The 17,354-nt window shown below is 32.2% G+C and overlaps 2 protein-coding genes across 2 annotated transcripts; both read right to left on the reverse strand.

The window, feature by feature from the left end:
• Nucleotides 1–3,925: 3,925 nt before the first annotated feature.
• LOC110736326 (blue copper protein-like) lies at nt 3,926–6,296 on the reverse strand. The gene is made up of 2 exons (XM_021916525.1): nt 5,959–6,296; nt 3,926–4,693 (listed from the first exon to the last, which is right to left on the reverse strand). Exons 1-2 carry the CDS (start codon nt 6,164–6,166, stop codon nt 4,140–4,142), a joined length of 762 nt encoding a protein of 253 aa, XP_021772217.1. The 5' UTR covers nt 6,167–6,296; the 3' UTR covers nt 3,926–4,139.
• Nucleotides 6,297–8,713: 2,417 nt separating this feature from the next.
• On the reverse strand, nt 8,714–12,195 carry LOC110736327 (tubulin beta-5 chain-like). The gene is made up of 4 exons (XM_021916526.1): nt 12,039–12,195; nt 10,835–11,235; nt 10,434–10,703; nt 8,714–9,804 (listed from the first exon to the last, which is right to left on the reverse strand). The coding sequence occupies exons 2-4, from the start codon at nt 11,226–11,228 to the stop codon at nt 9,128–9,130; spliced, it is 1,341 nt and encodes a 446-aa protein (XP_021772218.1). The 5' UTR covers nt 11,229–11,235; nt 12,039–12,195; the 3' UTR covers nt 8,714–9,127.
• Between the last annotated feature and the right edge of the window lie 5,159 nt (nt 12,196–17,354).

Here is a 17,354-nt window from a genome sequence, read left to right on the forward strand (position 1 = left end):
ATGGTGTTAACGATTTTATCTCAAAATATTACGAGTACAAGCTTGTCCTTTGTCCTTTTATTTTCATATTTAAATTGAGGTCAGCTCAGTAAACACAATTGCAAGCCTATAATTTTGCTAATTTCTTTACTCCCTTTATTCTTAAGGTCATGTTTTCTTCACCTAATTGTTAAAACATCGAAATAAATTTTAATGGAATGAAATTATTTATATTATTTTTATTAAACTACAATTATTACCAAATATTAAAGTAAGAGAACAAGTAATTTGATATTTGCATTATATATACATTAACATTAAGCTAATAAGAAAGTGTATAAAAAATCATATGTTATTGCGTTCATTAGCTGATAACCAAGTTATAAAACACCCCATTGACTTATATCACTGTATTTCACTTAAGAAAAGAGTCAAAAACAACTATATCAATTAGCAATCGTGAAAAACTTTAAAGATTTTGTTGTTTAATTTAGTCATATGAACACAAAAACACATCAATTCATTATTGATAGATTTTCCATTTCATCATTGTATATTCCCTTACTAAAAACAACTTATTTAGATAAGTATAATAAGTATCATTATTACTAGCTCCTTAGTTTGCAAACAACTACAAGGCAAACATTTGTAGTCTTTGCTTAATTGGGATTACAACAACAATTTCCGCAAGGGCCACCATTGTAGTAGCATTCACCACCGTGTATATAACCAAGGCCAACACAATAAGGAAACCTTTTGTATGCACCCAGTTTACAATAATTTTATTGTACATCGAACATTTTATGAAAAGTGACACTTTTTTCTTATAAAAGTGACCCTTTTTTTTTTACAAAAGTGACCCATATTTTCACAAAAGTGATCATTTTTTTTCACAAAAGTGACCATTTTTTTTACAAAAGTGACCCCCTTTTTTTATAAAAATAACCTATATTTTCACAAAAGTTACCCTTTTTTTGCGAAAAGTGACCCTTTTTCTTTATAAAAGTGACCATTTTTCTTTACAAAAGTGACTCTTTTTATTACAAAAGTGATCCATATTTTCACAAAAGTGACCCTTTTTTTTACAAAAGTGGCCTTTTTTTCACATAAGTGACCCTTTTTATTACAAAAGTAACCCATATTTTCACAAAAGTGTTTTTTTTTTTTTTTACAAAAGTGACCTTTTTTCACAAAAGTGACCCTTTTTATCACAAAAGTAATTGAGCTACGTATGCAAATTGCAAAACAAAGTATCAAAATCTCACTGGTTTTTTTTTGTTTTTTTCAAAAGTAAACCAGACAAGTATTATTTTATTTTGATTCCAAAATTTTTGCTACTGCTTCCAATTACCATACAAGCATCGTCACCATCATTACCTTCGGAAGCAAGGAACGAAGAGCTTGATGCCGCGATCGAAGGAATGAACAGCCAAACACTCAACAATCGTCAGATCACTGTTAACGAGGCTCAAGCTCGCGGCAGTGGTGGCTTTCGTAGTGGGTGAAAAATTAAGTGAACATACATACCTTGAAATTAGCTGTAGAAGATGAATCATTGATCAAAATAGGAAAATTTTGTTACAAAATCAAGATATAATCGTAAAAAAAGAAGGAAATTGAAGAACAAAGAAGAAGTGCAGAGGAGAGAGAAGAAGTGCAGAGGAAAGAGATGAAGAGCAGGAAAAAAAATCAAATACAAACCCATGAGAGAAAAAAATAGAATCTTGCGTATGTAAACTTTCGCACGCCATTGCCATTCATTAAGTTATTGTAAACCCGCTTTTTTTAAACTTTTGTGACACAATAATTATAGCATCCTTTATCCTTAAAATATGCGCAACTATTATCGCATACTGCCCATTTTCTCTGAAATAACGGCACTTTTCCTTCAACTGAAAAATCAAGAATAACATTATTCCAAATTAGTTATAGATTTAAATTATTTAAATAATGCAATATTAATGGAGCATATAAAAAAGAGAACAGAAATGAACAAAACAATAACACAATATTAATGAGAGCACAAGGTAAATATGATACTAGTTTCAATGTTTAAATCGGCAGACTACTATCTCATACCTTGCTCCATCAATTAACGTATTATATTTGACCATCTATTGTTGATTATATTCTCCGTACAAAACAAAACTTTTCACATGGGTTTTTTTCTAAAATTATTTCAATGTGTAGTATTCATCTATTAAATTTTCGTAATTTAATTTGTATGTAAATAAAAGTCATATGAACTAACAAAAAGAACCAAGAGATAGCTTATGTGTAAATGTATGTGTTAAACAAACAATCACAGATATCAATAATTAAAGATACAAATTGAATATAATTAAAAAGATAAACAATCATAAAATAAATTATAGAATTAGAGATAGTATTTAGTACTCCATATAACAAATATAATTTGCATAAAATTAACTACTTCCTTCATCATTGCCTCACCAAAAAAATCATATGTGAAAAACTTTCAAAGAGGAGCAAAGTATATGACAAAAGATAGCAATAAAATACCATTGTTTGTGGCAACAAAAGCCAACAAGCAAAATATCATAACTTCTTTTAGCATTGTAAAAATGTTGAATAATGACTCCGAATTTCTCAAAATTTCTGTTCTAAAATTTTTTGTGACACAATATATACAATCTCTTTAGTCTTATATATACTCATACACACTTAGGTTTCCATAAATATTCGAAGCAAGTTATATTTACAATAATAATTTTTCAACCTAAAACTTCTGTATTTACCATTCATTGATTTTATAATATTTGACTTTAAGAGAAAATGTAAAGAATAACTGCGTAAGTTACGATATTTACCAAAATTCGATGCAGATTTTTTTTTCCCTGATTTATTACCGTTTAACTCAAATTTCTTACCAATTTACCCTACACATTAGGTTATTTTTCAAATGAAAAGATCATGCAAAAATTTGTGTCCTATTAAAAATTTACAATATTCCTTATTTATATACTAATAACTTAAGAAGATTCCCCTTATATTATTCATATTACATAAAGATAAATATACTTCATAATCGGCTCTTCTTTAAGGCAGAATATCTACGTATCATTAAATTAGGATCAAGGCTTGATTTTTTCTTCCTACTTATCAGTTTATAAAGTAAGAAATCAACAATGCTAATTTGTTACACAAAAAGAAAAAACGAGTGATAATATGTGTCTCCTTACCAACTGCATTATAAACGGGGGACACGAGCTATTATACACAAGCCTTTAATCTTTACTATTGGCTAAGAGTTCGATTCTAAGTTCTAACCAATAAATGTTACGTGGATTGTAGGCTTGTAGCTATCGATCAAGTAATCAAAACATATTCCTTCAAATAAAAATAAATAATTTAATTAATCAAAACATAAGTTCTACAACAATTACATTGCATGTAGGGTAGTCTTTTGCAAGATATATAAATCAATAGGTTCTTAAATATATTGCATAATTAAGTAATTTCTACGGATATTAAAATGCATTGAGTAATGAGTATAGCTTATCGTAATTATAAAAGCATTGTTGTAACTAAAAATAATTTAGAATATCCTATATTTTATTAAGGTGAAGTGAACAAATCGGTAGATATCTCACTTCAAAGTAAAACTAAATTAGAGATAAATAGAGCTTGAATGGACTGGAATTTCTCATTGATCAACCCTAACTCGAGTTAACAGGCAAGGCTCCTTGAGAATGGGGAGATTGATCCCTCATTTCCGCAACCTCACAAAAATGATATACAATTCTTATCACAACACCTAGTACTACTTGATGATAAATAATGTAGATGCCTACTTGCTACTTCAAACTACTGATTACCTACGAGGAGAAAGAAAGCTCCCACTTCATAATGACCCCTCAATCCCTTGAACAAATATGAATGAATCTTGATCAATCATCTAAATGAGCACGAACCAAAATTAATATTTGACAAATCAATCATATTTAATGATAAAAAATACAAGTAAATTGATACACTAATATATTACATGTGAATCATGAAAGTATGTGTTCAAAGCACCAACTATAATATATGAAAATTAAATATTGTGAAAAACTGCAAAAGAGTAGGAAAAAAATTGTACTCGTATATATTTGGGTAACACTAAGCTAGCAACCTCCTTAAAATGTATCAAGTTATCAAAGAAGAAGCAAAATTCCACCAACCAAACTAACAAAGAACATCTTCCAATTAGGCATAAAAGCAGCTACATTGTTGGATTTTTTAGCATCATCATTGTCATCATCACCACCACCACCACCAGTACTATCCTCCGGTACGTTCTTAGGGTGGTTAAAATCGGAGGATATGATGGTATCCGGGGCTGATTGATCATCCCCTGAGTCGGGATTATCCGGCCCTGGGGCAGCATCTGCCCCTGAGGCGGGAGTAGGACCGGGACCCACCATGAAGTCGGGGTTGTTCTTAAGGCTAGGAGGCAATCCTTTACCATGAGTTACATTGATAGAAAACTTTTGACCATTCATACATTGCTCTCCATCATAGTCTCCTGAGAAAAAATATGAAACACCTTCTTTCATTAGGGGAACAGCTACTGTTATAGGGCGTACAACCGTGGAATTTGGTGCAGTGCTTGACCATTGCACATTGTCGTCGCCTTGCGAATCGCATGAAGTGTATGTTGTTGAGTTGAATGCTTGGATTACCGTATGATTGCTATCCGTGTTGAAAACTGCACGTATTGAATTAAAAAAATATGATTAATATTCAGACAAAAAATTCAAACTTTAAATAATAACAATTCAATTAATACAACATTTCAACCTTACATTCGAGTTTAAACTAGTTTATACGCATATTGTATATGTGTTGTGCAATCTGCGCGCACGCGAACATACACCATGTTCATATTGATAGGATTGCGTTAAAATTTTATATTTACATGTGACGGTTGCTTCATCCACCTATTAGAGCAATACTTTTAGATTTTTCTAATGCTCCATATCTAAGAAACTTAGACACCTAACATGCAATTGTTGTTATATGCTAATAATGCCGACACTGGGTCAAGTTTTCAATAAGACTCACAAGATAAGTACTTTCACTTACTTTTTTATATTTATTTATTAATTACTACAACTACATAATTTAAGTAGATATAATTATAAACTTTATAATATCTAATCTCTATAAACAGTTTTTTAACCTTACATAAACTTTTTCTTTAGTCTTTTTCACTAAAAACACAGTAAATAGGGAACAGTAAAAAAAAGTTTCGAGTATATATGGTCTAAATCTTAAACCTTAGTCGAAGTATTTTATTTCGTGTTTTCTAAAGGGCTTTTATAACTAGATGATTAACATATGCTTTGCTTGTGGATTGAAGCTTTGAATCTTCTACTACTTATTAGTACATGTACTTTTAGACCCAAAAGGTAAAAGAATAAAATGGCAACCCCAGTACTTAAATAGCTTGTTAAGCTTGTTATTGAGGCAATCATCACTAAAAGGTACGGAGTACTTATTGGACTATTAGTAGTAAACTACCTTAGTTGAAATTTAACGATGACATCTTATACGCTAGATCAAATCAGGTCTACATTACTACTTTTCTCGTATTTTCATACATCAAAATGAAAAATAAGGGGATCACAAAATCAACTCAATTCATTCTATGATCTACAAGTTTATTGTCATAATTCTATGATCTACAAGTTTTAAACTTTTAGAGTATGTGATTGTAGCTTATGATTTGAAACATTATCACACAATAACAAAACAATGAAACATAAAATGGAATCAAATAAACAACAAAATTATAGGTTAATCACACAATTAAACATAAATATCATGAAATTAGCACTTAAGATGTAGTGAAGTTTTAGATAAATCATGTATAAATTCAATAAATCAACAAGACAACAATTAAGAACCCATATAAATTAACATATGATGAAAAAAATACAGGGGAAAACAGAGAAAGAATGATAAACTTACTGAGGAAATCACCCAAAGAGAAAGATTTTCCAGAAACCCATTTTTCATAATCAATACTAGGTTTGGAAGATTTATCATACCAACCCAAAGAATCTCCAACTGTATAATTTTTGTAAGCTTCAATACTTGGAATTTCTTGTAAAATTAAACAGAGAAAAAACAGAGCAAAACAGAGCATATTATTAGAGGCAAGTATTCTCTGTTTCATGATTATACACTTTTTGAGAACTGTTTGATAAAATGGAGTATATTGGTTGGATATCTATGTTAGAGATAACTGATAAGATTTGTACTATTTAGTTTTCTAGTAAGAATAAAGAACATGGAATTTGGCAGCTGCCACATTACCACCTTTTTAAAGGGATGAAATAATGAATGCCCTTAACAGTCAACTCTTCCTCAATATTACCACATTGGCCTTGCTGTCCCTAATTTCATGTTACATTGTAAATTTGTAATAGGCTCTATGAGCTCTATTAGTACCTTTGACCAACATATAATTTTGAAGAAATTTTAATTTCTTATTTTATTTATGGTAGATGGTATTTGAGTAATTTTTATTACAATTAGTGTGTCATGATAATTTGGTTTACAAATAATGAATGTAAATCCTTTTCTTTTTTCATTGTGTTGAGTATATTTTGGCACTATTTTTATTAAATAAAAAGTTGTACTAGAAATTTGAGGCGGAGGTAGTATTGTTGTTCCTTGGAGATTACATGGACAAAACAAAGAGTTGTAAATTAATTATTGTGTAAATGGCTAAAACTAATGATTGTGGTTTTTGAAAAGATAGTAATAATCCAAATTGAAAGAAAAAAATTTGCCAAATCAGATTATACAATTAAAAATAACTGACAAAATTTTTAAATTACCAATAAGAGAGTCTTATAATCTCTGTAATACCCTGCTATTTCTAACTAGAGATTTTACATTTGATTCATAAGCGCACACATCACCACATCAATATTATTTGTTAGGAGAACTTCCGTCTTATTTGAGGTCTTACCAGCCTAATTTCGAATTAGTCATAATTTGATAGCAAATCCTAATTATCATATAAATAACTCTAAAATAAATATATTTATTTTGTGAAGTGGGTCTAGTATTATTGAAATATTAGCTAACATACAATGTAAGAGAGTAGGGACTTATCTCATTTGTAATATAGTGTGATAAGTTGTCGAGTTGCGTGGGACAATTATGTATTTTTAGCATAAGCTAGTGATTTGGTGATTGGAGAACATGGATGTATGCGTTTTTAATAGAAAAGCTGGCAACAGAGATGTATTAACCAATATTACGTCTTATGGTGGGATCAGGTAGCTAAACCCAATCATTGAAGATCAAAATTGGAAGAGCATCTTGCTCATGTGAACAGCCTGTTGATATTCTTTTGTTCTTAATTATTCATGATTCAATGGTAGCTACTCTAATCTGTCAAAGAGTAAACATCGGGTTCGATCCTCATTAGAAACTCTGGTGTGGTAATAAAGAATGTAAAAATAAAGCCGAGCATTGGGTTTCGAGCCCTAAATTAGAAAGCCTAATCTTTGGAGAATTATATCTTTTTAATAATTCATAAGATAAGAACTTTCCCATTAATATATGTAGACATTAGCTCGCTTAATTAATTTTGTTAAATGACAATTTTCAGCATTATAATCGAATTATATTTTACGGAGTATATTTTATCGTTATCGTTAACGGCTTTTTATCTCTCTATATCGTAAAATAAAATATTTCATTGAAATAACAAAAAACGTCGGTGGACGGTGGTAGATTGGAAGTGAGGTTAGTACTACTAGTGGTATAGAATAATGAACTTTATAATGTGAATTTGGGGTCACTAGATGCATGCTTTTACTCCCCCAATACACGTGCATTCTTGCCTCTTCCTTTTTCCTTTTTCGTCTTCCACAATTTTCTCGTTACTTCACTGAAAACTTTCAAATTACCAACTTACCATGTTGCATCAATTATCCGAACATCTATTCAGTAGCAAAAACCCAATATTTGTGTCAAAATATTTGCATTATTGTTTTTCCCCTTTTACTTGGTTAGGAAACTTTCACTATCTATGCTACTTGTATATATATAGTACTCTGTAATTCATAAGACCGTCGTATTTAAAGAAATTATTAAACTTAATATTTTACGCACTCCAGACAGAAACCGTGGAGTTTACAATCTTACCACCAAAAGCTGCGATTGGGGAGAATGTGACGCCTCAATGACATTCATCATCCAAAATGAAGATGAGTTCAGCCATAGCAATGCACGGCTATGAAGATGAGTTCAGAAACGATTAGACCACTCTGATGCAGGCCGTTTCATTGTTTCACAGCAGCTAACATTGGTGTCCATCAACAGGGGGTGACTTTAGGTTCAACAATTACAATGATAGCATCATAAATGGTGATGATGCTAGTAATTACAGGAATAATGTTAATGCAATTGGATATGACAGTTGATTATGGAAATAACTATGGAGAACATTGGGGTGAGCACCCCAAATAAAGGTTTCATGGAGTACGAAGTATTTCTTACAATATAGGCCATGTGCAGATGCAACTCTATGCAAAAACATACAACAAACGGCCATGTGCAGATGCATGTTGAGATGATTAATGTATGTACACCATCACATGTTAGCCCCGTGAATACAACCCGACCTCTTCAGTACAAGTCTGGATCAGGGTATAGGTGCTCGGTTCAGGTTAGACAAGATGATAGCAGCTGTACAAAAGAGAACTTACTCCATATACGCTACATGAGTCTTGTATACTCTTCTTAACAGCAATAATACTGCAAAATAGGTCATAAACTACAAACGACTGCCTCAAATTTGAATCCCGATACAATGGCCAGAAAACAACTGTCCTAATCGATGATAAAAATACACATCACTTATCACACAACTATATCCATGCCATTTAAAATGCACTGAGCCTAACAAACAGCTCTAAATCCAAGTATAACTTCGGCAATAGAATAGCAGATTTGAGTATATCTCCAAACTACTAATTAAACTGCTAATATTATAACTAATAGGGAAGGGGAAAACAGGGCTTTTTCCAACTTGCGGTAACGGCATTGAAGTCAAGCTCTGCCAGAACCACAAACCTCAGGATTGTAAAAATCACTGAGAAGCTCGCAAAATTCCTCTCTACACCTGGTAGTCCTCTTCCTCCTCTTCGTCATACTCGAGATCCTCATCAGCAGTAGCATCCTGGTACTGCTGGTATTCTGACACAAGATCATTCATGTTGCTCTCAGCCTCAGTGAATTCCATCTCATCCATACCCTCTCCAGTGTACCAATGCAAGAAAGCCTTTCTCCTGAACATAGCAGTAAACTGCTCGCTCACACGCCTAAACATCTCTTGGATTGAAGTGGAGTTACCAATGAAAGTAGAAGCCATGGAGAGACCAATGGGAGGAATGTCACAAACACTGGACTTCACATTGTTGGGGATCCATTCAACAAAGTAAGAAGAGTTTTTGTTTTGGACGTTGATCATCTGCTCATCAACTTCCTTGGTGCTCATCTTACCCCTGAACATTGCTGAAGCAGTGAGGTAACGGCCATGACGGGGATCGGCGGCACACATCATGTTCTTTGAATCCCACATTTGCTGGGTGAGCTCAGGGACGGTCAATGCACGGTATTGCTGAGACCCACGAGAGGTGAGTGGGGCAAATCCAACCATGAAGAAGTGAAGACGAGGGAAGGGAATGAGATTCACAGCAAGTTTGCGGAGGTCAGAGTTCAATTGACCAGGGAACCTCAGGCAGCAGGTCACACCACTCATGGTAGCAGAGATCAAATGATTCAGATCACCAACTGTAAACAAAAAAATCTGTCAGCACTCAATACAGCATTAATATAGACCTTATCAACTGTTAACCAGCAGAAAGAAATCGATTTCTGATTAAAAAAGACTATTCACTCAAATTTATAATTTGACCATTGGACATGGAGCAATGGAGCAGCTCAATAACACAAACCCAGGTTATTACTGGAGCAAAATGAAATTTTATCAACAATCAACTTCGAAATGAAAATAAATTTCTTAAAAGTTGTGTAAAAATAACAGAACTCATAAGCTGATCCAAAAAGGCAGTTTGTAAAGGCCAAACTTCAAAAACATTCAAAATTTGATATGCAATGCCACCCTATCAAAGTTTCAATATTCTACTATACTTTGCCAAGGCTAAAATTTTGATGACATTTTCCATATTTCAAAATAATTACCAATTTACCATACTTGTGAAAATGCAACAATCCTATGACAAATTTTAATGGTAAACAAAAGTTTGCACCCAATCATTCAATCACATTTCCTTTGAAAAGTTTATAGAATAGAAACTCAACTAGGAATGTATCATGCAAAAAAGATAAAACTACTGATATAATATAATTAACTAGTCAACAGTGTCTATCCAACAAAAAATAGATTTAAGTATACTTACAGCTAGGAGTTGTAAGCTTGAGAGTCCTGAAGCAAATATCATAAAGAGCCTCGTTATCGAGTACCATACACTCATCAGCATTCTCAACAAGCTGATGAACTGAAAGGGTAGCATTGTAGGGCTCAACCACTGTATCAGAAACCTTAGGTGATGGGAACACCGAGAAAGTAAGCATCATTCGGTCAGGGTACTCTTCCCTGATCTTGGAAATAAGCAATGTACCCATTCCAGAACCAGTTCCACCTCCGAGAGAGTGGCAAACTTGGAAACCTACAAGAATAACAGCAAGAAAATGAGCAGGGCTAATTTACCATATTTCATAGTTTACCAATGCATAAGCAAAAATCAACTATTCTGGAGCAATTCATAACATAACTAGACATAATGAACAAGCGTTATACCTTGAAGGCAGTCACAATTCTCAGCCTCCTTCCTCACAACGTCAAGAACTGAATCAATGAGCTCAGCACCCTCGGTGTAGTGTCCCTTGGCCCAGTTGTTTCCAGCACCAGACTGACCAAACACAAAGTTATCAGGGCGAAAGATCTGACCATAAGGACCAGTCCTCACACTGTCCATGGTACCAGGCTCCAGATCCATGAGCACTGCACGAGGAACGAATCGACCACAAGAGGCCTCGTTGTAGTAAACATTGACCCTCTCGAGCTGAAGATCAGAAGTTCCGGTGTATTTTCCGGTTGGGTCAATACCATGTTCGGCACAAACAACTTCCCAGAACTTAGATCCAATTTGGTTTCCACATTGTCCTCCTTGAATGTGAAGGATTTCCCTCATCTTTGAACTGTAATAACAAGTAAATCACATTTCAGCAAACATTACTAGGAAGTATACCTAATCAATAATAATGCAACAACTACATCAGGACATATGGAATACGAAACCTCGGCAAATTGCAATCAATTCCGAACCGACATTAATCAATATGTTGATTATACATATTAGTCAAACAATAAAACATGAACAGGCATAGATACATACATCTGCAGTCCCAGATATCTAATATAAAAACCTAAAATATTCAAAATACAAGTGTAGGATATAGTCATATAGCTCATCAAATCAATTATTTAAAAAAACTTCAATCACAAACTTCTAATTATTTTCCAGATAAATCGACATGTTTAATTAATATCATGCTCAAACTACCTACAAAATCCGCCATTAAAAGGTCGATCTACTTGATCTGAAGGTCGCAAGTGCCATTTCTCTCATCCGATTCAACAATAATTCATCCAAATGACTATAACCTCATAATACAAACAAATATCAACATCGAAGCTTTTTTTACAAAGAGATCTGATGCTTAAACTCGTCAAAAATAAGAATATAAACAGATTTAAACCAAATGCGAGCCATTTGAAGAAACAAATTGACGAACAAACCAATTCAAACTTTCGATGTTGAAGCTCAACACAAAAACGAAAACAAATCGAAGGAAAAAACCAGCAGGAATTCAAACAAAATGCAAGAAATTTTGAGCAACTATGAACAATCAAATCAAACAAAATCATTTCAAATTGAAACTAAAATACAGAAATTCAACAAACAACGAAAAAATTCAAAAATCGAAGTAGAAAAACTTACAGAGAATGTCGCCAACGATTGACGCAGAAAATGCGAGAGTGATAAGAGAGAAAATTCTAGAGAGAGAAAAATTCTAGAGAGAGAGAAGTGAGGAGTGAAGCAGAGGATGAACCCTAGATATATGGCTAAATAAAAGAAAGAAGAGAGAGAAAATAAAAAAATTTAAGAAAATGAATTTTTTTTAAATATTTATTTTTAATTAATTTTTTGAAAGAAAGAGAGATGGAGTAACTGATAGATCTGACGGTCAGAGATTTTTCCCTCCTTTTTTGTAAAGCGCCGTTGGATGCCGTCGGATTGTTTGTGTTGGACGGTTAGGATTTGATGTGAGGTGGGAAGTTTGATTTTATTATACGAATGTGGGGTCCACGTCGTACTAGAGATTAATTCAAAAATTAAAATTTGAGAGTTGAATTACGAAAATGCCCACTGGGATTTTCCCGCTGATGTGATGTTGGATGAATGTGGGACCCAGGTATTTAATCGGCACCCTACAATCGTGCAATATTGTTAGTGAGGGAGTGAACCGGGCCAACCGGCCTTTTTCACGATTACCTGTAATTTTTTGAATTTTTCATGGGTTTTCAACCATTTTTATTGTATTTTTTTAGTACTTTTCAAATTTGATTTGATTTTTTTAACAACACATTTGAAAGATCTTGCTTACTCGAGTATAGTTGTCAAGATTTGAGAAATTGATGTTTGGCCTTGTGAAAATTTTACAAAATCATTAGATAGTGTTGCGAATTAAAAAAATAAAAAAAATCAAAATCAAAAACAAAAATATCGTAAATATTAAATTAAATGAAAACAAAATAAGAATCAAAATCTTGTATATAAAACACGATTTTAATCACAAGTTAAATGACTACGAGTCACATGTGTTTATCTATCGCAAGCACATTTGGTAGACTTACTTTTTTCATGTTATTGCCTTATTGGAGTCTTCCCATTTGATCGATATTTGTTACGCATGCCACAAAAATTAACACGTGGTGATTATGATGCCAATTAGCTATAATGACACGGAGTAAAATACGTTTTATTTTGTAATTATAAATAAATGTTGCACTGGATTATGAAATACAGACTGATATTCGAATGTTGTGAATTTACTTATGATATGGAGCAATACTATTCCAAGTTGACACGACACCAAATGACAGTGTTTGAAATACTAATTATATTGGAGGTGTTCTTTGCATATCAATTTTTGTTGTATATACTAGGTTATCCCGGTATGATGCACGATTTGAATAAATCTTTCTTGTAATTTATATTCTGTTGCATTATATTATATGAAGATTAGAATTAGATACAAAAGTATTTAAATTACATTTAAGGAAAGTAAAAAAAATTGAAACAACGATCAAACGCCAAACAAATTAGGTATGTGAAACTATAATTTAGGAGAGAAACTTGGTTAAATTGAAATCAAAAGTGTAGATTAAAAATAAAAATAAAAAAAAACCATTAATAATTGATGACATCACACATAGAATTGGAGGGAAAATTTTTAATGTGAAAATGACACGTGGGACAGTTTGAGGGTTGATGATGTCAGCAATGTTTTGTTTTAATAATAGTTAATAGAATAGATATATAACATATTTTTTTTCAAGACTTAAACACATGATGAATTAATGATACATTAATACTATGAGTTCATTTGGTAACCCACAAAGTTATAATGATAATTAATGTCTCAAGTTATTAAAATTTATCAAATTTTCCCACATCATTTATCTCTTTTTGTGATTAGATTAGCATTTTCAAATTGTACTGAGTGTTGATACGTATTTTAACGGATATGAAACGAATTCATATCGCCAATTCCACTAGTTGTTCGTGTTCCATGAAAAACATTATCAACTAAACCTTCTATACAACTTCATTTGAAACGCATGGTCATTGGGTAACATCTTCTTCGATGCATATGGATTTGTGAATAGATAATAAGTTAATCTTTTTTTTTGTCAATGTGCGTACAATGTGTTATATGTACATATATAATTTTCACTGCATTTTATTAAAATTTAAGTGACATGATCAACCTCTAAAAATTTCAGTATAATGCCATTTTTCTTCCTGACTTTACATTGTAGATGATATAACTATGTGTTATAAAACATGATCAAATTGGGGGAGCCAGGTGATGGTTTGAGATCGATAATGAGACACATGAACGCCCGGCTATTTTGACAAATACATGCATGTGCACACAATTTTTCTTTTGACATATCCTACGTATAGCTAAATGATAGCTAGATACAATATATCTTTGAAGAAATGCATTCAACTAATTTTCCTATTTCTTTGGATGATAAAATCGCTCTCTTTCTTTCATATTCACAACAGATAAAAGGTTTATAACTCGAAGATAAAAAAATCGTGGTTGATTTTGTAGTGAAAATTTCGAAGCTTTACCAAGTGTAAGAAGACGTGTTTATCAATTATCACACCCTGTTTTATGCATCACTATTCACTAGTGTACACTGTACACACTTGGATAGTAGAGTGACTTGAGTGTAGTACAATACTACTCCATAAGTCCGTAATAGAAAAATGCACTGTTTTAGCAAAGAACCTTTTACTCATATCTCGACAATAATTGTGGTCAATTGGGTACGAATTAATTAACTATAATTGTCTAATGCTCCACCTAATATTTGTATACGTGGTCCACAATTGTGATATCTCAAGCTCCCTGGAAGGGCACCATAGGAAATTTCCATTGATGCTCATGGAAGAGTTTGCTTGTTTCTGTGGCAAATGTGGCCATCCTTCACATCTTTTAGATTGTTATTATTACTTAGTTTATTACTCACCTTGTCTTTTGGGAGTTGTTTAAACATCGCTCCTAAATTACTAGGCGTCGCTCGTATTTTTTCCTTGAAATTTCGTATTTACCCTTTGTATATAAATACTCACGACACTCACTCACGACACTTACAACACATTTCATGCTCGATAAACTTAAAAATCTGAAATTTATAAAAAAAACAAACACAGAAAATTCACAAAAATAACTAATATTAACTAATAATACTAATACTAATTACTCAAATTATCCAAAAATAATAATAATCACAATAAAATTATAATTATCATACAAAAATTACATTAATAAATTTGATTAATTAAGTTCAAAAAAATAAAAAACGTTTTGATTAATTAATCAACAAAAAAAATATATATATTGGACTTCCGCCTAAAAAATATGGATCCTCCATGGTGGATCGGAAATTTTAAGCGGATGTACGCTTTTCAAAAAAATAATTAAAAAAATTCGAGGACTTACATAATCCTCCGACGATGCCTCCGGTGTACGATTGTTGTCGTCATCCATCGTCTAAAACCTGTCACTAAAGCTTAATAAATTTTTTTAAAAAAAAAATGGGATTTTTGGTGGTGGGCTCGGGAATTTTTGGTTGGATGTCGTGGGGTTGGATGTGGTGGGCTCAGAAATTTTTTTAACCAAGTGGTGGATCGAATGTGCTCGGGAATTATATTAAAATACTCGGGAATCTTTTTAACCAAGTGGTGGAGCGTTACATAGGCCAAGTTATGGAAAGGGCAATATGGTCCTTTCATGTCAAAATGGGAGCGACGCCTGGTAAATTGGAAGCGACGTTTAGCAGTTCACTGTCTTTTTCAGTTTGTCCATTCTTCATTTTGTTGTTGTTTCATTTTTTTTTAGTGACATTAACTTTTACACGAAATTTTAGGAGAATTATACAAGGTGACAATCGGGTTGATTGATTTGATTTTGATAATGTTAGTTCAAATTGAGTCATTTTTAAAATTATTTAGGTTGATTTCGGATTCGAATCGGGTAATTATCGATCTTATTGCCAATTAGAATTATTTAGCTGGGTCGTTCAGGTTGGACCAATTTAAAACGAGTAAAGTGATTTTCAAATTCTAGTAAAATTTGAGTTTTGTATTTTATAATTTAGTATGAGTCAATTTCATCACATCTCAATCTAACTAATGGTTAAAATTAAAAAAGTAAACAAATCTCTATACAATAAATAAAAACGGACGAAGAGAGTTTTATTGTTTTTTGTTAGCTTTTTGGGTGGAACCATTTTTATACAATTGAGCAATGGTATAGTATCTTAAGGAGTGGGAAAGGGGACAAAAAAAAGGTTAGAAAAGAAGTCACATGACATAGCAACGTTGTTCCATGTGACATGCCAGCTTACAAGTAGTAACCATCTTTAGTCTTCACTCTCTTTAGTCCATTTCTTCCAGCAGTTTTCCCAAATCTCAAATCCGATTTATCTTTTTCCCATTCTTTAAAGCACACTCATTATGCTTGCTCAACTTATAGGTCAAGAATCGTTTTCAAATCACTACTGTATTTATTATCAATAAGGATATAAGGTCATTGTCTTAGATGAACTCCAATCTTAGGAGAATTATTTATTTATCGATTATTAATAAATACGGAGTACAAAGTAAGGAATAAGGTAATTATTACTTAAGCGAGTGAGAGTTAACTTAGCCCTTTAATCTACTATCAAACTAGTAATTGTTTTCATCGCTTGTTCTAGCTATTACAAATATATAAATAGCGTAGGAGTTTGAATATGTAATTTAATGTTTATTGAATGCATAAATAACTAATTAAATATGTATGATAGTCTAACAAAGTTAACAAGCTATTCCATCTAAAGTTATATTATGTTGTATGATAGACAAAACTTATAATCTTTAAAACTATTAATTATTCTTTATGACTGGTTTTCTATTTTTGTTAGAAATTCTTTTTGCTTAGTTTGGATGTTAGTTTATTAATGTGGTCTTATAATGATATAAAAAAGGGTTGATTAATAGTATTGTAACTGGTTAAAGGGATGGTTACTCAATCATAATGACAAAAGAACAAATGAGTCATCAAGTAAATGAAAAAATTGATCACTAATAACATATCTACCAAACAAGACTTACTGCCACAGTTGAACGTTTCTGTCCAACCGCTACATAGACACAATACAATGTCTCACTCTCAGAGGTGGCCTTTGAGTTTAACAGATGAGTATGACATATTAGGAGATAATCTTGTATATATATTTTGAATTTATCTTTTCCTTATTCTGTTTTAGATAGAATCAATTCTCCTATAATGGAGCCATAATTTTAGGCATAGATTAGGCTATAGTTTAACTTAATTTGTTAAGTTTGTATATTATATATATGGCTGCCAAAAGCCTTGTGAAGATCAATCAATTAACATATTTCTTATATCTCTTATATGGTATCAATCGCCTTTTGATCCAACTTCTCGCTTCCGCTATCACCATGAATGAC

Source organism: Chenopodium quinoa, unplaced genomic scaffold, assembly GCF_001683475.1.
Source record: "Chenopodium quinoa cultivar QQ74 unplaced genomic scaffold, ASM168347v1, whole genome shotgun sequence".
NCBI classification, from domain to species: Eukaryota; Viridiplantae; Streptophyta; class Magnoliopsida; order Caryophyllales; family Amaranthaceae; genus Chenopodium; species Chenopodium quinoa.

What these genes read in the sequence shown, in the direction of transcription:
- LOC110736326 (XM_021916525.1), bottom strand. Translation starts at nt 6,166, where the DNA reads ATGAAACAGAGAATACTTGCCTCTAATAATATGCTCTGTTTTGCTCTG. An exon ending in CTCTTTGGGTGATTTCCTCA is followed by an intron (nt 4,694 to 5,958) that starts GTAAGTTTATCA and finishes CAATACGTGCAG; the next exon opens with TTTTCAACACGGATAGCAAT.
- LOC110736327 (XM_021916526.1), bottom strand. Translation starts at nt 11,228, where the DNA reads ATGAGGGAAATCCTTCACATTCAAGGAGGACAATGTGGAAACCAAATT. An exon ending in GAATTGTGACTGCCTTCAAG is followed by an intron (nt 10,704 to 10,834) that starts GTATAACGCTTG and finishes TTATTCTTGTAG; the next exon opens with GTTTCCAAGTTTGCCACTCT. An exon ending in CAAGCTTACAACTCCTAGCT is followed by an intron (nt 9,805 to 10,433) that starts GTAAGTATACTT and finishes TTTTGTTTACAG; the next exon opens with TTGGTGATCTGAATCATTTG.